Genomic DNA, 24,583 nt, shown 5'->3' with positions numbered 1-24,583 from the left:
AAAAGATTTGGATTTGTTTGCTTCATTTTCTTTAACTTCTAAATGATGATGATACCTTAGAATTCACTTAACAGGTTCTTTTGAGAACCAAAATGGTATAATAAATATAAAGGGCTTTGCAAACCTTGTAACACTATTCAAATTACAATTCCACTCTCCTATTATTAAAAGACATAAGTTAAGTGAAACAAACAAGAAAATCAAATTGTTGCTTCTTTAGAAAATGTAACCCATTAATGCAGTGATCATGAACAACCCAAAGGAATCTATGAGAAAGAACACTATCCACATTCAGAGGAAAAACTGTGGGAATAGAAACACAGAAGAAAAACAACTACTTGAATACATGGGTTCGAGGTGATATGGTTGGGGATGTAGACTCTAAATGATCATCCTAGTGCACACATCAACAGCATGGAAATAGGTTCTGATCAAGGACACGTATAATACCCAGTGGAATTGCACCTCAGCTATGGGAAGGGAGGGAGGGAAAGAATATGATTCTTGTAACCAAGGAATAATGTTTGAAATTGACCAAATAATTTTTTTTAAATGTAACCCATTGCCTCTTGGCCAACTGAAGGACCATTCTATGCCAAAAAAAAAAAAAAGTTATGTTCATCTTAAAGAGTAAGATATCTATTAAGGAAGAGAATTATAGAATCATAAGATCCTAGATTCATAGATGTAGAGGGTCCTTAGGAGTAATCTGTCTAACCTCTCATTTTACAGTTGAGGAAACTGAGCCTAAAATAGGTTCCTTGACTTGTCCAAAGTTATGCAGCTTCATGGTAAATCCAGAATTCAGACTCAGGCTCTCTCCCCAAACACAAAATGTCAAGTGACTTTAAAAGTAAACTATGCCAACCCCTTTTATTTAAGACCAAGTTTCTCTCTTGGTTCTCTTTGTACTCTATGACGATGCCTCATCATCTGCATGACACACCACCCAGAATCAATGTTTCTCAAAATTTTGTTCTAGGTTCTAATTTCCCCCTCTACGCCCATTCTTTGTACTCTCACTGACCTTCATGGATTTAACTATCATCTCTATTTAGATGACTCAGAACTATGAATCTATCCCCAGTCTCTCCTTTTAGTTTCAGTCCCACAACATCAGCCCAGTGAACAATTAAAAAAAAATTGATGTTCTGGAGACATCTTGGAATCAATATGTCTAAAATTGAACTCATTATCTTCCTCCCAAAACTTCCCTTATCCAAACTTCCTTATCTTTGTCAAAGGCAACACCATCCTTCCAGTCTCCCAGACTCATAACCTTGGCACTAATCTTAACTCCTTACTCTCACTCATCTCAAATATCCAGTCAATGGTGGCCTCGTCTTGCTGATTCAATCTTCACAATATCTCTCACAATTAACCCCTATTCTCCCCTTCAATGGCTACCATCTTAGTTTAGACCCTTATCATCTATATCCTGCATTACTAAAAGAGCCTCCTAATTGGTCTCCCCACCTCAAGTCCCTCACAAATTCTACACCCTGCCGCCAAAGTAATTTTCCTTAAGTGCCAATCTGACCGTGTGGTTTCCCTACTCAATCAACTCAAATGGTTCCTTTTTACCTCCTGGGATCAAATACAAACTCCTCTGTTCAGCTTTTAAAGTCCTTCACAATCTGGCCCCAATCTATCTTTCCAGTCTCATTGAACGTTACTCTCACTCTAATCGAGTCAAATTGGTCTTCTCTTTTTTCTTCACACATAACATTCCATTTCCTATCTCTAAATCTTTGGGTTTTCCTTTCACATGCCTGGAATGTACTCTCTTCTAATGTCTGCCTCATACCATCCCTTTCTTCTTTAAAGATGGAATTCAAGCACTATATTCTACATAAAGCTTTTTCTGGCTCCCCTCACATTAAGTTGTATTTTTTCTACAAAATTGTATTTGTTTACTTTATATTTATGATGCACATAGATAAGTATGTGCATTTATGTTTATATTTGTGTCTATATATATCAATTTATGTGTAGTTATTCATACATATATGTCTATGTATGTATATATACATACATATATGTCTGTGTATGTATATATACATGCATATATAAGTATGTGCATTTATGTTTATATTTGTGTCTATGTATATAAATATATATAGTTATTCATACATACATATATGTCTATGTATGTATATATAAACATATATAAGTATGTGCATTTATGTTTCTATTTGTGTCTATGTGTATAAATTTATATGTAGTTATTCATACATACATATATGTCTATGTGTGTATGTATACATACATATATGTCTGTGTATGTATATATACATGCATATATGTCTGTGTGTATATATACATACATATATAAGTATGTGCATTTATGTTTATATTTGTGTCTATGTATATAGATTTATATATAGGTATTCATACATACATATATGTCTATGTGTGTATATATACATACATATATACGTATGTGCATTTATGTTTATATTTGTGTCTATGTATATAGATTTCTATATAGGTATTCATACATACATATATGTCTATGTATGTGTATGTATACACATGCATATTTATATATGTGTGCACATATTTATATATGTGTGTGTATATACACACACACACACACATAATCTTGTTGTACAAATTAGAATATAAATCTCTTTCATTACATCCCCAATGCCTGGCATAGAGTGGAAGCTTAATAAACATCTCTTAATTGACTGAAGATTTCCTCCAGGAACAATTCTAACAAATACATTCTAGCTGAAGAACCAAAACAAATTTGAAACTTAAATAATTTTCTTCTATTTTATTTGAGTGTCTATGGTGCAATAGATAATGGCATTGGAATCAGGAATACCTGAATTCAAATTCTGCCTAAGATAATTACTATTTACTAGCTGTGTGAACATGGGTAAATCACTTGAACCCTATTTGTTTTAGTTTTCTCAACTGTTAAATGGAGATAATAACAGGACCTATTTCACAGAATTGTTACGAGGTTCTAATGAAATAATAATTGCAAAGAGCTTAGCCCAGTGCCTGGTACATAGTAGATACTATATAAATGCTTATTTTCCTCCTCTTCCCCTAATTAACCAGCAAAGAATCAAAAAGTCAAACCAACAAGGATTCACAAATGAAGATGATCACGTTACATGTTTGGGAGGCATACCCAAACATGGCTTAACTATTTCCATTTTCATGTAGAGTGAATTTTCATCAACCATTAGCCAATACAATGATAAATCACAAATCTTATATGAGGAATATTGTGAGACTCCAATCAGATAGTGGATATAAATAAAGTATTTTGCAAACTTCTAGGCACTATATAAGTGCTAATTATTATTTTATTTTATCAAATTACATGTAAAAAACAATTTAACCTTCTTTTTGACAATTTTGAATTCTAAATTCTCTTCCTTTTCTTCCTCTTCCCTTCATTGAGAAAGCAAACAAGTTGATAATGGTTATATATGTATAATCACACAAAATATGTTTCCATATTAGTCATGTTGTAAAAGAAAATATATACAAAAAAAAAAAGAAAAACAAATAAAGTTTTAACAAAAACAATATATTTCAACCTGCATTCAGATTCCATCACTTCTTTCTCTAGAGGTGCATAGACTTTTTCAATATGGTCCTTCAGAATTTTTTTAGATCTATATATTGCTGAGAATTAACTAAGTCACTCACAGTTGTATTGCTGTTACTGATTATGTATAATGTTCTCCTGGTTCTTCGCATTTCACTTTACATCAGTTTATATAAGTCTTCCCAAATTTTTCTATCATGATTATTTTTAACCGACAGGCACTAGGCATCCAGTTTATTGACTTCCTTCCCTAAGCTTTCTATTGCTTTACTGCTGACAGCAAGCAATGTTTATAGAGCAATACAAGGGTTAATAATAAATGTTTAAGAACCAGGCTGAGATTTTTTTAAAAAGAAATGCATAGTTATAAATTTAATCTGAATTATTAAAGTCTAGATAATCAACAAAACAATAAATCAAATCCTGGCTTATAGTGATCACTGAGTTATGAGGTATAATAACACTCAAATTTTAATAATTATAAGCCAATAGAGCTGATTCCAGCACACACCTGCTTTAAACTCTCTTCTGGTTTGAGTTGTCTTAATAATTAGATACAAGCCAGTCTTCTCTGAAGATCCTCATTAGACATACAATCAAATATCATTCTGAAGCAAGGCACACTGCTATTTGTGAAATGAACAAGAGTATGGCTTCCTCCATTATTATGGGATGGGGTACAGTATTCTAGAAACTGACTTATTAAATCACACTGTTAAGTGCTTACTAATGTGGGATTAATTTTCTACCCATCAAAAATGAATCAAGTCATTCCACAGCTAAGCATAAAATGTAAACCCAAGTACATGATTCACATTTCTAAAGAGGTTTGTAATTATCAACATAAAATAAAGCCTCTCTCTGCTAATATAGTACTTTTAAAAAGTGTGTAAACTGCAATTTGATGCAATGCCCAGCTGCTAATTTTACTCAGCAATTAACTCAATTAGAAGTGCACACATTAATGAATCAAATGAAATCCAGCAGAGGTGAAATAAAGCTCGTTGAATTTGATTGAAATTGGTTTGCTGACTATCACCATCATTACTCTTTCATTCTATCCATTTTTGGGAGGGACTTTTCTTGTTCACTTGTCTGGAGAAGGCCTTTCAGTCCATCACTGAATGCTCTGAACTGACTGATGTGTTCCACCACCTGGAAGGTACACAGTGGGACTACAAAGGGATCTATGGTCTCCTATCAACTGGGTACCTCTAGTTTATAGCTTCACTTCACACAGATGAATTATCTCTATTTTTAAGAGACTGGAAATAAGGAAGGGAAATATAAGGTCACGTTAGCAAAAACCCTGCTCCAGAGTGTTGGAAAATATAGAAAATATAGCAGAGATTAGCTCTGTCTCTTCAACGTCCTATAACTCAGTAGCATCCATTTTATGACTCAGGGGGAAAAAAAAAACAATCTCCCCAAGCTACCACTGGAAGCCTTCAATCTGCCTTTGATAAAGTAGGTTTGCAACAAATGTTTCTTGGATGAATTTTCAATGAATATGGCAGCCACTTACATTGGGAAACTGCCAGTGGTATTATGTGCAACAGAACTGCTGGGAGGTTTTAATGGCAAAAGGAAGAGACTCAAGATTTTCCCCTCATTCTTCCCTGTGGTGAAACTGAGCCCCACCTATTCATCATGTTCCCTAAGAAATAAAAGAATATTGGGTCTAAGATCCAACAATATTCTGCTCAATTTAAGTCCTGCCTTGCTTGGCCTTGAAAAAACACATCAAGCAACGGTCATAAAACCGACCCTGCGGGTGAGAGACACAGAGATACTCAGTGTTACTAATAGCCTCCTCTCAAGGACCCTACATACATCCAGAATCCTGCCTCCAGCTTCCCCAAAGTAAATACTACACTAAAAGAAACCAGCAAACCAAAGCTCTGTCCCCCTAAGGTGTACACATTAGAGATTTTATGCTACCAATTCACAACTAGAGCATTAATTTTCTTCCCAAGTGCTTTTGCCTCCTGTTCATTACCATTCATAGCTCAGTTTGTCAGTTTAATCCTGGGCGACTTTTTAGGTATCCTCAATAATTACACTGTTTAATGCTATACCTTTAGGTAGAGATAAACAGAGCCATTTAAATGCATGCTTCCAGGCCATCTCAGATTCCTACACATGCTTCACATAGATACGCACACACACATGAGCTAGTCTTATTTCATCCAGTAATATTTTTCATCTCACTTGCCATTTTCCCATTATCTTCTACAGTAAATCTGACCATGGCATTATTATGGATGCCACAGTAAACAGCTAATATATGTTGTACACACATGTGCTCTATAATGAATCAAAATGACATACCCCTCCACCCTACCTTGCTTCCTCCACTCTTTCTAATCACATAATGGCCATTTTTCTTTATTGTTCTACAGAAAGAAATAAGTGACATTATAAAGATGACTTCTTCACAAAAATGGTATGAAAAAATTCCAAAGGCAACACTTTATCAGCAAGAGATATTTATGAGGTTGCCAGAATGTGTCAGAAGTAAGGCTAAGAGGTTTGTGTTGCAAATAATAGGGTAATTCTGTATTCACTATATATGGTTCTTCCATATAGTTCTATTATGTTAATCATCAAATTAAATAATTTGACATGAAGAAAACAGGCAGTATTCCACATGGACTTATATTTCTTGAATGCTTTTTCTGGATATACTGCTACTTTTAAAACTCTTAACCCCCACCCCTAAAAAGTACTTTTATTATTCTGTCAGAGTATACAATCTAAAAACAAAAGACATGAGAAATTATAAGAAGGAAATAGTTGAGTTATTTTTAGCTCTCTATGCCTTTCCATAGGAAAAGGATAGAGTAGACAGGTTGTTTTTATTTCTGGTTTTTCCTCTTATTGGATTGTCCTTGAAGCCCACAAACAAGTTGGTTCTTGTAAGGCTTGCCCAATCCCATTTTCTTGTGTCCGAAGACTTCTAGTGTAGGACAAGACCTCCTTACAGGGGTTAAAGAGAAGGTTATGGGAACAAAATGGGATTTCCAAGGAAACTTCCATTTAGATAAGACAGAAGTAGAGAAGGGAACTGGGTAGACAAAGAAAGGGTTAAGTCTCCCAGAAGAAAATGTAAAAAGAAAATTAGAGAAGGAAAAAAGTCCTGAAATAAAAAGACATGTCCACAATAGCTAAAAGACCAAGAAAAAGGGAGAGAAATATGTGTGTATTTATATATATATGGCTATTATTATATGAGGCTGTGATCAATAATTTTACTCTTTATACCTTAATGAGTGAGATGTCTTGATCAATCAATCACTCATGAGCCTTAGGCTAAGTAGACTAAATCAGAGGTCATATTTGGAGACTAAAGGCCTCCAACTTTCAAAGGTTTTGCACAGCAACCACACCAAAAGGATTTTCTATAAATTATCAATTGAGTTCAAAATTTATTTTCCTGAAACTGGGACAATAATGACTTCTCAGTATATCCCTGAGGAGGAAATATGGGAGGCAGAAGAGGGGCAGAGAGAAGATGCTTTGGCTCTGGTCTTGGTTGTGGCCAGGTCTCTTTCCTTTCCCCTCTTTACCCAGAGAAGTCCTTTCAAGCTTCCAAGGGTCCAAAGGAAGTTGAATTTCTTATCTCCTCATCAATATCCTGGATGGGTTAAGAGTTAATCACAGATTCTAATGGTATTAGAAGAAGATCGATTAAGAAACTAAATTATGCCTAAAAGGAACTTCTTGAACATCCTGCAAATGAGAGAAAAGAACTTCCAATAACCAGGAGTACTCAGGTATTCCTTTTCTACTAAGCTTGAGCCCACTTTCCCCTGTATTTTATAAGTACCTCTAGGAGAGTATGCCACAGACCTCTGAGTAGATGATATATTCAAACTTCTCTTAATGTGCTACCTTATTAAATATATCTTCCTAAAAGTTATTTAAGGGTGACTGGCTAAATGGTTCTCATCTGGTAATCTTGGGGTGCATACCAGAGAGGACTAATACCAAAGACCTGGAGCCAGAAGAACATTGTACACAGTAACTGAAACACAGTGGGGTGATCAACTGTGATAGACTTTGCTACTAACAGCAATACACTGATCCAGGACAATTCTGAGGGACTTACGAAAAAGAAAGCTTTCCACCTCCAAAGAAGGAACTGTTGGAGTAGAAATGCAGGAAAAAAAGTTTGATTTATCACATGTTTATTTGAATATATGATTTGGGGTTTTGGTTTTAAAAGATTACCCTATGACAAAAATGAATGATATAAAAATAGTTTTTGAGTGATAATACATGTAAAACCAGTGGAACTGCTTGTCCATTCCAGGATGGAGGAGGGAAGAAGGGAGGGAGAAAACAAGATTCATATAACCTTGGAAAACTTATATATAAATCTGTTATTGGAATAAAATGAAGGAAAAAAAATTTTAAGAATGACTCCTACCAGCTGCATGACCCTGGACAAGTCACTTAACCCCTATTGCCTTGCCTTACCACTCTTCTGCCTTGGAACCAATACACAGTATTGATTCTAAGACAGAAGGTAAGGGTTTATTTAAAAAAAAAAAAAGAATGACTCCTGGAGCAGCTGGGTGGCTCAGTGGATTGAGAGTCAGGCCTAGAGACAAGAGGTCTTGAGTTCAAATCCATCCTCAGATACTTTCTAGCTTGGCCTTGGACAAGTCATTTAACCCCTGTTGTCCAGTCCTGACCACTCTTCTGCCTTGGAACAAATACACCATATTGATTCTAAGATGGAAGGTAAGGGTTTAAAAAAGAAAAAAAAAGAATGACTCCTGAGCCCTTCAGAGTAGCACCTTGAGGGAAAGATATAGCCAAGCTCTGGGGATTTGACACATTTCTGAGAGCAGGAATTGGGGAAAGGATCCCAGAGCTTCCCTGGGCTACAATTAGCAACAAGGATAATAATGATAACCAAATTAGAGATTATCACAAACACAAGAGAATGAGAAAAAAAGAATAGGGCACTTAAGAAGAAAATAAGGCACCCTCTATATAAATCATGTCAGAAAAACTACAGCAATAGTAAAAAAGTAGAGCTTTATAAAGTCATTCATTTCTTCATTCCCTCAACTGACCAGTGAATCAATCCATAAACATATACTGATATATTCGATGTCAAGAATTGTGCAATTAGTTATAGCCAAAAAAACCCAAACACAATTCTTTTTTTTTTTAAACCCTTACCTTCCATTTTGGAGTCAATACTGTATATTGGCTCCAAGGCAGAAGAGTGGTAAGGACTAGGCAATGGGGGTCAAGTGACTTGCCTGGGTCACACAGCTGGGAAGTGTCTGAGGCCACATTTGAACCCAGGACCTCCCATCTCTAGGCCTGGCTCTCAATCCACTGAGCCACCCAGCTGCCCCCATCCAAACACAATTCTTAAAAGTGCCTGTCTTCCTGGAGTTTATATTCAAGAGACGGGGAGCAAAATGTATACGTATGAGTCAATATAAAATAAATTCACAGTAAAGAAATACAAGGTAGTTTAGACAAGTGGGAGAATCAGGAAAGGATTCATGTAGGAGGTTGTGCTTGAGCTGAACTTTGAAGGAGGCTAGAGATTCGAAAAGGAAGACTAATATTTAAGTGGCAGTTTTCAACCACAGGCAAAAGACATTTATTAAATGCCTACTGTATCCCAAGTACTACACTTAAGCCCTGAGAATATAAAGAAAGGCAAAACATAGTCCCTGCTCTCAAGGAGCTTCACAAAAAAGTGAAAACAACATGCAAACAACTATTTACAAACTAAATACATACAAGATAATATAGAGAAAATCTCAGAGGGCAGGTACTAAGATTAAGAAGGACTGATAAAAGTTTGTTGCAAAAAGAGGAACTATATGTGAGACTTGAAGGAAGTCAGAGAAGTCAGTAAGTCTGTAGAGAAAGCTTGGAGAATTTTAGGCATGGAGGAGAACCAGTGAAAATCATGGAGCCCAGAAAGACAATGTCTTATGAGAACCACAGCAAGGAGTCCGGGGTCACTGGATCACAGAATATGTAAAGGATAGACAGGACCTTTGAGATAATGAATTTTATAGATCAGAAAATTGAAGCATTGAGTGGAAAATTGGATTGGGCAATATGGTATAGTAAAAACAGATCTGGAGTCAAAGGATATGAATTAGAGACGAAACTCCTCTACCTACTAACTAGAGAATCCTGGGTCAATGCTTCTCTGGGTCCTGTTTATTCATTAGCAAAACTAAAAGGCTTTGGTGATCTCTAAGGACCCATCCGGGTCTAAATTCTATTCATCCTATGGCCCAGGGCTACAGAGGTAATAGTAGGAAACCCAGAACTAAAATCTTTCTCCTATGCCTTCCTCTAACCTTAAAGAATATTATTTTCAGAGAACATGACAACACAACAGGGAAGAGTTAGTATAACAAAATGAAGAGGAAAAAAGGGCATTCCAGACAGCAAGGAGAGACAAGAGTGTGTGTGTATATATATATATATATATATATATTTTTTTTTTTTAAAGAATGAAGTAAAAGGAACAAATCACACTGAAGTAGACTTTCTAATCAAATTAAAAGAAGAGAGATTTTATTAGACAGTAATTGCATTTATTACCAAGTGATTAAGCATAAAGTTAACGAGAAAGGTCATGTTGAAAATTAATTAAACACCCTTTAAAGAGTTTCAGGACAAGTTTCAAATAATTTAATGTAGTAGAAAGGGGGATGAGGTATCCATAAGCCATGGGAAACAAAAAAGGAGAGAATTAAGCATCCAAAAGGCTTTGTTTATCAGTGGTGAGGAGTCAAGGTTTTCCAATCTTTACCTGACATGCTGAGCCACAGTATCTGGCAACTTTGCATTGAGAACATCGCAGTAGCTTTTCCTTCCTGTTTAAAAAACAAACAAAGCCTAGATTAGGACATTAGAGATATCCATGTATTCTCCAATTACTTGAACAGAACTTGAATAATGAAAGCAAAGTGGCACCAATCAGTCAATAAGGTACGTGATTTAAAACATGATGTTAAAATCCTAATGTAAAAAAAGAAAAAGACAGCATTAGTTTTCTTTATCCCAAGATGCCAGAGGTTGTTGAAATAGCTGTTTGTATTTATGATCTTGCCATCACAGCATCATACACTGCTCACAACTGATTAACACTGAGACCATAACCAAAACAGACTCCATCATTCTAGACTCTCTTCCCAAAGCCTGTCACTTAGAACAGTCTGTGCTTAATAACTTAGTTGCTCAATGAAAACATGTTCTTTTTCTCACTACTGATGGCTTGTAGAAAGGCCAGAGATGAGCACAGTAAGATTAATTTTTCATTTTCCTCCTAATTCACATATCTACAGTTTGCTGCATTGATGAATTTTAACTTAGAATTTGAGCAAAGCAAATAGCATGATGATTTAAAACACTTTAATAATTTATTTTCTATTTAATGTATACTATAAATTCTTTAAAATGAGTTATTCATACAGTTTTGGCTTATTTTTATGCATTAAGCTACTAAGTAATGCAAATTTAAGTTTTCCAATTTTAAAAAATGATCAACTGCACCCAAGAGAAAAGTTGTCAGGATTGGGAGTGCTGGATCCAAGAAGAGAGAAAAATGGAAGAACGGCCCTAGAGAAATGGTTACCTTCCAGTGCTTAGTACAGTGCCTGTATAATAGGTAGTGTTGGTAATGCTCAATAAATGTTTATTGATTAATTGAATGAATTAATTCTGGGGTCCTATTTAAAAGTCTGGGGTTAGTGCTAATCACATGACAATTTAGTGACAGATCAATGAAGAGAAAAGGAAAAGTTAGATGTTCCTAGAATTTAAAGAAAGTGAGACCATTAGAAAAAGGCAGACAGACAGACAGACCAATTTAACTGATTATAATACGGAAGACACTAACTTACTCTTCTTGGCTCTGGAAGACAACACTGAAGTGAGTGGAAGTTATGGGAAGGTAGAGTGCACATGAAGATATAACATAAGGAAGAACTTTCTCAAAATCAGAGCTAATTAATTAATAATAGCCTGGGTGAAGTAGTCAGTCCTCTAACATGTGAAGTATTTAACTAGAATTTAGAAGACCTTTGCAGATTCCTTCATTAGCTAGTATAAAATTGAGATTTGAACTCTGGACTTCAACTTCAATCCCCACAAGCCCTTGCTCCACTTCCCCAAAATGCTTTGTAATCCCACGGAATTCTGAGGTAGGCGAGATCGAGAAGATATTTAAGCTGATTACAAAGGCTTTTGAGGACTCTTTTGGACTTCTGTTTTGGAGCAGATGCATCTCTTCCATGATGTGAGGTTATCTTGTCTAGGCCTCTGGCCTAGGCACGTGTTTTTTCTTATTCTGTATTTTCTTTAATCTTTAACCTTCAATAAACCTCTAAAAATATAATACTCCTTGCAGAGAGAAACTAATTTCTACCTGCCTCAGTCTCCCCATATTCCCTAAATTTTAATCTTTACAGCTAGGGGGCATGACAAGATGATCTGAGATGCCTTCCCTGCCTATAAGTTAGGCAATTTCCATTAAATAAACCAAACTCCAACTAATTTTGTCTAAAAATAACAGAATTCAAGAACATAACCAAGGTAAGGGGCAGAAAGATTGGGATCTTCCTCTGAGTTTCAAATGAAAAGGAAAACCTTTAAGTACTCCATATTTTCACACACTTGACAGAATCTTCCTCTTTGCAATAATGCTCATGTCAGCATATTTCCTAAATTGGAACTCCTAAAGGGAAAGCAAGAAAAAATTAAGGTGGTTGTGTTACTAGAAGAGAGAAACAAGATTAAGTTTTTCATTAAAATATCCATGCCACTAAAAGATATGCAACAATATTCTATTCCGTTATTTTCTAGAAGATAAACAGTCTATGTCTGAACCAGAGAACAGAGGAGTTGAAGAGAAATAAATCAAAAAAGCTAGAAAAGGACCCCCTATTACTTCTTCAAACACACCCTGGCAAGCCACATTGGACTATGTCAATAATAGTGGCAAAAATTCTCTGCTTGCTCCAGGTAAATCAGTTCATAGCGAATAACTAAAATAGGGTGTTGTTTTTTTCCAATACGTAATACCATGTTCAATTTCACCAACTCTCCAAAAAAAGCAAAATTCTGAAAAAATAAAATATGATTCCAGGGGGGCAAGATGTATATAGTTACTTTATTGGGATTAAGGGTACCCTTTAAAATATATTACATCTGAGACCTAGTGGTAGCTAGATGGTTTAATGGGCAGAGCATTGGGAGTGGAGTCACAAAGATCTGAGTTCATATCTCACCTACAGACCCTAAATGTGTGACATTAGGCAATTCATTTAACTTTTGTTTGTCTAGGTGGCTCCGTGGATAGAGTTGCTAAATTCAAATCCAACTTATTAGCTGTGTGACCCTGGGCAAGATGTCTAACCTCTGTTTGCCTTAATCCGCTGGAAAAAATTGCAAATCATTCCAGTATCTTTGCCTAGAAAAAAGATGGTGAGGTCTATGGGATCACCAAGTCTCAGACATCTGAACAGCAACAAAATCTGAGACCTCTCTACCATCTCTCAAGAAGGTGGAGACTATGGGTGTGGAACACTGCATGTAATGTCCAGACTTTTTAAATTTTTCAATATCCAATTTTTTTAAAAAATTGATTGGTTTTGCTAAACTGTTTCTCCCTACTGCTCTCCCCAGCCCTCCTAGTTTGATTTTCTTCATTTTAATAAATAGATCCATAGGAGAATACATTGGGACCCATGGGTGATATAAAAACAAAGAGTTATCATTAAAAAAACAAAAGCAAAATAACCATTAAAAATTCTTTTACACACACAAATCCACAGAAGGGATGCTGCACCTAAAAAAGTTTCCCAGGTAACAAGTCAAGTTAATCAATGTCCTTTGTAAAATGAGTGCCCATTCTTGAGTATCCCTCTTCGGGTCATCTTGCTAAGATGGCCAATGATAAGGTAGAAAGGAAAATGTTAAATAGAATTTAGAGAAATGGAATCCTAGGTAATTTCCACTGAGATAGATGCTGCATACTACATAGTGAAAATAATAAATGCATCCATATGAGCAAAGCCCATACAAAGCATCCCTAGATTAAACTGTTGGCTTTGGGAAGAGGGAATGGGTAATGGGTGAATCTTCTTTGGGGACTGTAAAGGGTGATGGTGGGTAAATCACTTTGCTCAGTGAGATTCCTTAATTTCCCTTGAATTCATTCACCACTCTTTTCCTCATATTATCAATTTTGTTAGTCAATACACATTTTTTAAATCCCTCATTTTACAGATAAGAAAACTAAGGCATGAAAATGTTAATCAACTTGACTAAGGTCATCTAGCTAGTAAGTGTCAGCGGCAGAATATAAATGCAGATTTTCCTGGCTCAAAGTCTAGCTCTCTATATGCTATACCAAGTGGTTTTTTGAATCAGAGCCCTCTATTGTTCAAGTTATAATCACATTTTGTGGTAAATTGGAGGATCAAACTCAAGGAGAACAGAGGCAACAAATTTCTCAAGTAGGACCTAACCCACATTAAAATGTAACTAAGAAATATTTAGCAGAATAAATATACATACAATATAATATAATATTAATTTATGGTTTTCTAACTCAATGTTCATAGGCAAGGAGCTGTTTCTATTTAAGTTTCACAATAATAGATTAGAGCTATGAACTTGAATGTAAAAAAAAATCCTGAAAGGAAAAAAAATTCAATCTTTTTTCAAATATCTTTGAAATTTCATAATCCTGACACAACTAAAAATGTTATAATAATTTAACTAAATATTTTATTATTTTCTCGTGGAGTTTTATGAAAGTGGAATGCTACATTTTATGCAGATATTACCTAAAAGAAAGATGTGCTTTTCTATCCCAAGGTGGTGCAATTATCAGGAACCAAATTAAATACAAAGAAAAATGCCATACCTAATGATCTCCATTTACCATTAACATATGCAAAGAATTGAATAGCATATAGGGATTTTTCATTTCTGTTTTGAGGTAGTAATTATGTTGTTGTGGGCCCAAAGGCCTTTTTAATATTAAAGAGATACATCTCTACTCTCCATCTGTGTATCTTTTTATTTTTAAAGAAAATCACAGATGAGATTTAAAATACTTGAGATTGAAGTCTGAGAGAAGATAGGTTTGATTATGTACCATCTTTGCATTCCTTATTTTTGTTTTCCACTCTATTTGTTAAAATATAAAGTACTATACTTTGTACACAGTACCAGAAAATGACTGGCTACAGATATAGAATATATGTCAGAACCAAGGTACCTGAACACAATTAGATCATTAACTAATTATAGCAGACATCAAAATTAACACTAAATCAGAAGAAGAATGAACAAAAATGAGGAGACAAAGTGTACAACTGCAACAGCTTCAACCTGAACTAGTTGTTCATTCAGGTTGACCCTAAGCTGTGATGCCAAAAATTAGCAAATGGAAAAAGGTAAAGATATTGACTTTGACTTTCACTGTTTCCTATAAAAGTTTAACAGGAACAGAAGTCACCACAATGAGAAGGTCAAGGAAGGAGAGATGTGAAGCAAAGGTAATAATTCACTTAGAATGCAAATGCTCTTGTAAAACATAATGGAGAATGATGATAGAAGATTACACATGGAATTATCTTAACTTTTAAAAAGTGAAAAGTAATGGGGGTACAAATAAGTCTATGAAAAGCTTTAGAGAATTAGTGTTATGTTTATTAATCACTGAATACAACAAAGTATTTGATTCAGTAGAGCAAAATTCAGCTTTAAAGTCTCTCTTCTAAGGAGTTTTTCATGGTTATATAAAGGTCATAAAAGATTCTTTGCTAAATCCAACTATAGAGATAATTTGTTCCAAGATATTTTGATTTAACATCAGTAAGACATAAAACAGAAATTCAAAAAAGAAAAGGAAAAATATTGACGATAGGAGCAATGGCTGACACTAAAGATGAAATGACCTATGTATGTGAATCTGTGCTTTTCCCCTCCATTCCAGTAGAATATGAGCTACTTGTGGTCAAGAACCTCTTCAGGTTATCATGGAAGATGTCCAAAGGGATCTCCAAAGGAAAATAGATGATAACCAAATAGGAGCAGAAGCTCCCATTTCTAGATTATATTATACTGATTATATTAAACACTCAAATATTACAAGTTCTCTATAATGAGACCCATAAATCCTTAAAAGAGACTGCCTTAACAAAACGTGCAAGATATCTAAAACAAAAACAAAAAAAAAAGAGAAAGAAAACTATAGACTAATATCTCTAATGAATATTGATGTAAAAATGTTGAACAAAATCCTACAAAGAGATTAGATAGTGTAGAAATGGAAATTTTATATCCTTTGGATTTCATCTCTCAGAATTCTTCCCTCATCCCATGTTTACATGTCTTTTACATTTCAATATAAATGTTCTTGGCTCCTCCCTCACTCTCTTTTTTTCAGTGAGGTTGGTGAACTCTCTCTGTCTCTCCTGCCTTTTATTTTCCTTTGTTTCAAGTTTTATTACTAATAAATCTTATACATATAATACTTGGAGTATTGGATATTAATTTTTAAAATTTATAATCACCAAATCACAAGGATTATACACTATGACCAAATGAGTTTTATTCTGGGAATGCAGGGATGGTTCAATATTAGGAAAATTTTCAGCATGACTAGCCATGTCAATAACAAAATCAACAGAAACCATGATTATTTCCATAAATACAAAAAAAAACTTGACAAAATTTATTTCTATAAGAAATATTAGAGAACACTAGAATAAATGTAACATTCCTCAAAATGATTAATAGCATCTATGTAAAACCATCAGCAAGCATTAAATGTAGTTAGGATAAGCTAGAAGCCTTCCCAATAAGATCTGAAATGAAGCAAGGATGTCCTTTATCACCCTACTATTCAGTGTTGTACTAGAAATGCTAGCTATAGAAATAAAAGAAGAAATTGAAGGAATAAGAACAGGCAATGAGAAAATAATGTTATCACTCTTTGCAGATGATAGATTAGAACACTCTAGAGAATCAACCAAAATACAACTAATTTAAACAAAGTTGCAACATATAAATCAGCATTTCTCTATACAACTAATAAAGCCCAAAAGAAAGAGATAAAGAAATCTCATTAAAATTACTATAGACAATATAAAATATCTGGGAGTCTTTCTGCCAAGACAAACCAAGGAACTATATGGTCACAACTACAAAATACTTTTCATAAAAGTCAGATCTAAACAATTAGAAAAATTAATTGGTCATGAGTAGACCAAACCAATACAAGAAAAATGTCAACTGTACCTTGTGTAGACAGAATTCACTCCTCAAGGCTCATCTGACCCAGCTCATCTCACCCAGCATCCCATTTGCATGCTTACACTGTATAATTGGACATGAACATATGTGCATAGTAGGGACAGAGGATAAAAGTTTTGGTGTGATGGCACCCCCTCTATTTCCCAGAATGTGGCTGGGGAGCTTGGCTGAGAGTCAGGCAGTGGTCAGTTAGGTTAGATTAGGCTTTAATCTGCTTTCTCTATCTTTACTGATTATTAATAAAACTCTATGGAAAATAAGAACCTGGAGTTATTATTAATTTAAATTTGAATTTTTTACATCCTAAAATAATTTACTTCTTCAGTGCCATATCAAACTACCCAAAAATTATTTCATAGAGCTAGAAAAAATAATAATAAAATTCATGGAAGAACAAAAGACCTGGAATATCAAGGGAATTAATGAAAAAAATATAAAGGAGGATGACTTTGTTGTACTGGATCTCAAACTATATTATAAAGTGGCAACCATCAAAACAGTCTGGAAAAAGAGTGATGAACTAATGGAATTGACTAGGCACTCAGCACATAGTCATAAATAACCATAGTAATCTACTGTTTAAAAAGGTCCAAGCTTTTGGAAGAAGAATCCCCTCTGACAAAACCTGCTGAGAAAACAGGAAAACAGTATGGCAGAAATTAGGCACAGACCAACACCTCACAATATTATGCCAAGGTAAAGTCAAAATGGATAAATGATTTAGAAATAAAGGCTGATATCATAAACAAATTAGGAGAGCACAAAATAGTTTACTTGCCAGACCTATAGATAAGAGAATTTATGTCCAAACAAAATATCGAGATTATGAGATGTAAAACAGATAACTGACTAAATTGAATTTAAAAGAGTTTGCACAAATGAAATAAATGCAACCAAAATTAAAAGGCCAATAACTGGGGGGAAGCCTTTATAGCTCTAGCAAAGTGACTCTAGCAAAGGCCTTATTTTGGACCATTGTATGTATGTATATAATATGTATTAGACACGGTCCCAGTCATCTAGAAATTTTTAGTCTAGTGGGGGTGATAAAAAATATACACAGATAGGAGGCAGGTAGGTGCTGAGTGGATAAAGAACCTAGATAAAGATGGGACATCCTGGATTGATTTGGATACTTACTGTGTGACCCTGGACAAGTCACTTATCTCCAATTGCCTGGCCCTTACTGCTTTGCATTGATTCCAAGACAGAAAGTAAGGATATTTTTTAATTTTTTTAATACACAAATAAACATAATATGAAGCAATTTATGAAAAATGCCCAAAATGGTACAAATAGTTGATACCAGAGAATTTTGGGGAAGGAGACAATCATTTCCATTTGAAAAAATCAGTTAAAGACTACAAGTAAGAGATGACAAGTTCACAAGTCACAGATATTAAAGGAAAAGAATAAACTATTGTACTTTCTCCCTAGAGAAGACTCCAGTTAAAACTGAAGGTGGTAACTATAATTTAGAGCATTCTCAAGAGTTTTTGTTGAAAGAGGAGGGGTGCATTTTTAAGTATTTACAATGTGCCAAGTGCTGCATTAAATGTGGAGGATACAAATTACATCCAAGTTTAAGACAATCCCTGTCTGCAGGAAACTTACATATTTTAGTGGAGGAAAGACAACACATAAAGTGAGCTGAAAAGCCTAAAGTGGGGAGGAGACAGAAAAGGTAATCAGGATAGGCTGGTTTAGTAATAGTGGCAAAGATGGGAGATGGAGACTTGGGTCCAGGCAGGATAAGACAAAAGAAAGCTTCCCTCATCAGAAAACAGGGAAATTTAATTCAAAATTTCCAATGATGGGAAAGGGGAAGTGGGGAAGGTTTTGATTGAAAGCCAGAGTAGAAGTTGCCTAATTTGGAGTTGGTGTCCAAGAAGTAAGGCCATATGGGAAAAGAGTTTTTCTTGTTTATAACTAATAAAAAATACCTTTTATTCTGGGAGCAGCTGGGTGGCTCAGTGGATTGAGAGTCAGGCCTAGAGACGGGAGGCCCTAGGTTCAAATCTGGCCTCAGACACTTCCCAGCTGTGTGACCCTGGGCAAGTCACTTGACCCCCATTGCCTAGCCCTTACCACTCTTCTGCCTTAAAGCCGATATACAGTATTAACTCCAAAATGGAAGATAAGGGTTTTAAAAAAAAATGCCTTTATTCTGAATTAATTGGATCCTCACGATACATACATTCTCAAGATATACATTTGATAGATCATTTAAAAAACAAAAGCAAAACAATGTTTTGACACATTATGGTTAGCTTTAATCTCAAATTTCAACAATATCTTGTATGTTTCACTGATTTATTAACTCATTATTTTTCTTTAAATTAGATCAGAATAACAAGCTACAAATTTTGTAATTCAAGAAGCCTTAACTTTAAAATATTAAAAATGTTTACTTGAATATTTCATCTGCTGAAACCAAAATTAGTGCAGATTGGTATATCTTCAATAATATTAAAAGGCAATTACAACCACTAACATTCTGTTTGCTTTAAAGAAGGCAATTGTCTGTTGCAAGTTAAAGAGGCAATTAACATTTATAAAAGCACAGAGCTAAACTTTCCTCATTACACTTGGAGTGTTTCTCTATGAAAAGAAACATTCTTTGTTACAGGTCAGACTAATAGCTACTAATCTAAAATTGGAGATTGGGAGACTGGATAAAAATGCTTCCCACGTGTTTGTCAGACACAGCATATACACCTAGCAGAAGAGATGTGACCAATGTGGCCAATGTGGATTCCTGAAAAGGGGGCTGTATAGCTGTCTGGGTTTGTCTGACCCTCTGTGACCCCATTTGGGATTTTTTTTTTGGCAAAGATACTGGAACAGTCTGCCATTTGCCTCTCTAGTACTATATCCTTCTCTGTTGACAGTATCCAAATTTCTAACTACCTATTAACCCACTCAGCCGAAATCTAAGTGTCTGAATAAAAAACATATGGGTGTAAATAGTGCATTCAATTCCTTTGTTGAGTCTTCTTTGAACATAAAATAAGCATGATGAGAATTTTTAAAAACCTAAAATCTGCTCCTATAATGAAATCATGCCTCTTCTGAGAAGATTCTGATGTTAAATATTAAACACACAATTATCCATATCACTAGGCAAAAGGAACATTTTTTTTTAATTTGCCTTCATTTATTTTATGGTAAAAATTTCAAAGTGATGACCAAGGATTTCCTCCATGTTTTCTGTTTCATCTGATCCAAGGCTTTCCAATAACCTATACATATTTATTAATTCATGGTTGCTTTTATGTTATCTCTCCCTTTAGACTGTGATCTATTTGGGAGAAGAGATTTGTTTTGTTTTGTTGGGATTCCGGGGAATTTCTTTGTCTCTCTAGCTCTTAGCCCAGTACCTTGAACATAGCTGGTGCTTAATAAAAAGCTTATTGACTGACTGATAACAGGTTTTTCACCACTAGTTCTTGGTTGGAAGAAAATTCTGCTCCAGTGGAGGAATTTATGTACTTTCTCTTATCAGAAAGTGGAGAGAAAAAAAAGTTATATTAGGTTAAACACTACAATTTCCAAAGAATTAAAATTGAGTATTGACCAAAGATCTACAAGGTAGATGGGAGCAGGCTGCAATGTATTATAAGCAAGGAAGTAGAATAAAAGATGTCAAAGGATCATAGATTTCACATGGGAAAGGATCTAAAAGATTGTCTAAGCCAAACTTCTCAGTTTACAGATGAGGAAACTAAGACCAAGTAAGGTAACAAGATTTAATCAGTCACATAGCTTGTAAGTGACAGAACCAGGACTGACACTTGGGTCATTTAGCTCCAGATCCCACCGCTCTTTCTATTAGACCATGCATGCTTCATCCCTATCATTAAGGAAACATTTGTCTGAGGAAGCTCTGGTTGAAGGGTTGAGGGTCAGTCAGCCCCAGGAGCTGTCCAAGCAGGAGGGTGCTGGCCCAATTCTAAGCAGCTCTCTGTTTAATGATCAGCATGAGCATTTATACCTCAGAAATCCTTACAGACCAGGGCTTCATTTGCTCTCTTATTGACTGTCTAGACTTAAGAAAGTATTAATAATGGAGATTAAATTTGTAAATGTATATTTACATATTTTCCCCCCCAGAGAGCCTCATCATTAAATATTGACCATCAAAATTCTGTATTGTTCTACAAACAATGGTTGGGTTCAACAGGAGTGAAGTAGAAGACTCAAAGAATGAAATTATTACCAGTGTAGAGGACAATAGCAATAATAGCAACAATAATGATAGTCATAATAATAATACAGGTGGGTCTATTATCCAAGGGCAATATGTTCCAAGAGGGCAGAAAAGCAAACAACTGCTAACAACATAGAGAATGGGATTTCCTTATACATAAATAAGAATAATAAAGTTTAATTGATAAATTAAAAGCACAGTAAGACAACACCAACATCAAACATAGTAATAATAAAGTATATTATACATTATGATACAGTACTACATAGTAATCTCTTATCCTCTGGATTCATTCCAAGACTCCCAGTGAACTCCTGAAACCATGGACAATTCTTGCTTTTAACTTTATTTTCTTATTTTATTTTTTTTATTTTATATTATATTTTTAAACTTTACCTTCTGTATTAGAATCTTTAAATTCCAAGGAAGAAGAGAGGTAACAGTTAGGCAATTGAGGCTAAGTGACTTGAGGAGGGGCACCCACTAGAAAGTGTCTGAGACCATGTTTGAACCCAAGACCTCCCATTTCTAGGTCTGCCTCTCTATCCACTTATCTAGCTGCCCTTTGGCTTTAACTTTTAAAACCTATGTTAATTCTATTGTATAGTACCATGCTCTCTCTCCACTCTTGCCAGTTGGCTTTACATTCTATGGTTTCCCACCCTCAGATAAAAAAAAAAGCTCCAAATGAAAGTAAAAGAACTGACAACAGAGGTCCACCACTGGGAGAAGACAGCTGATGGACCTCCATCACACAGAGAGGAGATCTTTGCCCCATTCCACTCATCCGGCCACCTGTCTGGGCTATATCGTAGATGCCATGTGTCCTTGATGCATGTGATAGCCTCCTCCCTCATCCTGCCTCCTTTCTTCTCTGGAATGACCACAGGTAACACTACCAAGGATAAGGTGGTCTACTGTAAAAGGCATTTATGTAATGCTTTAAGGTATACAAAAGTGCTTTACATTCCTTATCTCCTTGGAACCTCATAATACTCTTGTCTATAAGTATCTTAAGGAAGACCTGAGTTCACATCTGACTTCAAACACTATCTGTTCGACCATTCTTTTTGTCTCACTGTCTTCAACTATAAAATGGGGATAATAACAGCACGCACCTCACATGGAGTGTTATAATGATCACATGACATAATATTTATACATTTATTTTCATATTTATGTTGTTTTCATATTTTGTAATAATATAAATAATATATAAATAAAATATAAATTTATTAAAATGTGCCTAGCACATAATAGGTACTTTATAAATGCTTGTTTTGTTTTCTTCCTTCTCTTTCTTCCTAGATTACCTCCTTCCCTTCCTTCCTTTGTGTCTATAGTATAAATTCACTCTATATAATTTTTTCAATGGCCCTCTGATTATTAATATTAATCAACACATAAAGCAGTGAAATGTACACTGGCCAATGGTGCTTGATACTATCATTAAGGATAATACAAAATCCAAATGGATGAGAAATTTCCTAGAGGTGGTACTATTCTCCAAATGTTCCTCTTAATGGATGGCATTGTGCTAACTGCATCAACCCATCAACAAAGCTAAATGAGATCTCAATCGCTATAAAAAGTCTGGATTCTGGGGGCAGCTGGGTGGCTCAGTGGATTGAGAGCCAGGCCTAGTGGCGGGAGGTCCTAGGTTCAAATCTGGCCTCAGACACTTCCTAGTTGTGTGACCTTGGGCAAATCACTTAACCCCCATTGCCTAGCTCTTACCACTCTTCTGTCTTCATAGTAAAATTAATACATAGTATTGACTCCAAGACAGAAGGTAAGGGTTTTTAAAAAAATAAAATAAATCTAAGACAGAAGGTATGGGTTTTAAAAAATAAAATAAAACAAAATTAAAAAGTCAGGCTTCTGATAAAATATTGGATTTAAATATCTTTATTTTTCTAGTGAAAGGTGAAAACAAATTAAAGAAATATTCAAAATATCTTCTCTCTATCCATCCTGAGGTTGATAAAAAAGTCTTTCTATACATGAGAAAAAGTATAACTAGTCTTTTCCAGGAAAATAATCCTACTTTGCAACAACAACAAAAAGCAATTCATTTGTTTTGTAGTATATTTCTGGCAGTGCTCGGGGAATGAAAATCTGTAATTGATCAACCTTGATTTAAAAAAAAAACACCTAAGTGGCAATAAATTAAGAAAGAAATTTTTCCCTAGAGAGACTAAGTTGTTTTAATACTATTATATAAACAAACCTAAAAGCATTAGCATGTTTTAAATGGCAAATTTATATTCTCACTTTTAAAATATTAACATTTCCTTTTTATGCTGACACATCAAAAAGCACCTTGTTGCATCCCCTATATAGTTTCTCTGCTAAAGTAATTATGTCAACATATCTGCAACATAACATATGCCAATAAATATGATATGAAAATGGCATTTCTCAGGAAATAAAATTAATTCCATTTTTAAAGCTTAAAAAAAAGAAACAGAAAAAGCTGGAGGAACCATTAAAACAAGGAAATTGATGTCCAGATCATATAGCTAGTAAATGACAAAACCAAGAAGACAACTCTGACCACCTGGGTTTCTGTCCAGTATTTTTTCTACTACATGGCACTACTTCAAAAACATTGGATATTCCTTCCCTTTGTCAAAGGACTTTTCTGTCTAGTTAATCTCTATGCCTGGAAAGGAGCTAGCATAATGGAACATAAGTTCCTTGAAGACAAGGACTGCTTCACCTAGTGAAAAGCCTGGCACATTGTTAAATGCTTAATATTACTTTTACTATAAATAAATTGCTTTAATTTATTATTTTAATTAAATATTATTGTATTTATATAATATAATGGTTATTAAGTCATAACATATAATTAAATAAATCATTAAATATTATTTACTATTTACTGCTTATTAAATACTTTTAGATGAAATTATTAATTAGCAGAAAAGCTATGCTTCCTCCAAAATAAATGTGTCATTTTTCTTTTCTTCCCTGAGGCGAGGACCAATAGTTACAACATATTTTAAGTGGGGTAGGGCATGGGCGTCCATCTAAAGATTCATCTTCCTGAGTTCAAATCTGGTGTCAGAAACTTACTGGTTGTGTGATGCTGGACAAGTCACTTAACTCTGTTTGCCTCTGTTTCCTCATCTGTAAAATGAGCTAGAGAAGGAAATGGCAAACCACTCCAGTATCTTTTCCAAGAAGACCTCAACTGGGTTAAGTCAGATGTGGTTTAACAGTGACAACAACAAAACTATTTTAAGTGGCCCTAGCCCAGGAATAATATGAGACTCAAATGAAATATAGATTTAAAGCAGTTTGCAAACTTTGTTGTTATCATTGCTATTGTTAGCCTTTATTCATCAGAACTCCAAACTGATGATGAATTCATTCTCCTGCTAAACTTAGGCAAATACAGGGGTACACTAGTAAATGTTTGTGGTATGCTAGTAAATATTTACTAACTGGGATGTTTGAGGAGA

General features: G+C 34.7%; 1 protein-coding gene across 1 annotated transcript in view; it reads right to left on the bottom strand.

The window, feature by feature from the left end:
* SMYD3 (SET and MYND domain containing 3) overlaps window positions 1-24,583 on the bottom strand; it is a 1,068,189-nt gene that overhangs the window by 885,119 nt on the left and 158,487 nt on the right. The window contains exon 2 of the mRNA XM_056816053.1: window positions 10,383-10,446. Within this exon, the coding sequence (XP_056672031.1) occupies window positions 10,383-10,446 (64 nt within the window). The remainder of the gene's footprint in view (window positions 1-10,382; window positions 10,447-24,583) is intronic.

This window comes from Monodelphis domestica, chromosome 2 (genome assembly GCF_027887165.1).
Source record: "Monodelphis domestica isolate mMonDom1 chromosome 2, mMonDom1.pri, whole genome shotgun sequence".
Taxonomy (NCBI): domain Eukaryota; kingdom Metazoa; phylum Chordata; class Mammalia; order Didelphimorphia; family Didelphidae; genus Monodelphis; species Monodelphis domestica.
The sequence above is the reverse complement of the archived record's forward strand: the minus strand, read 5'-3'. Positions and strand labels throughout refer to the sequence as shown.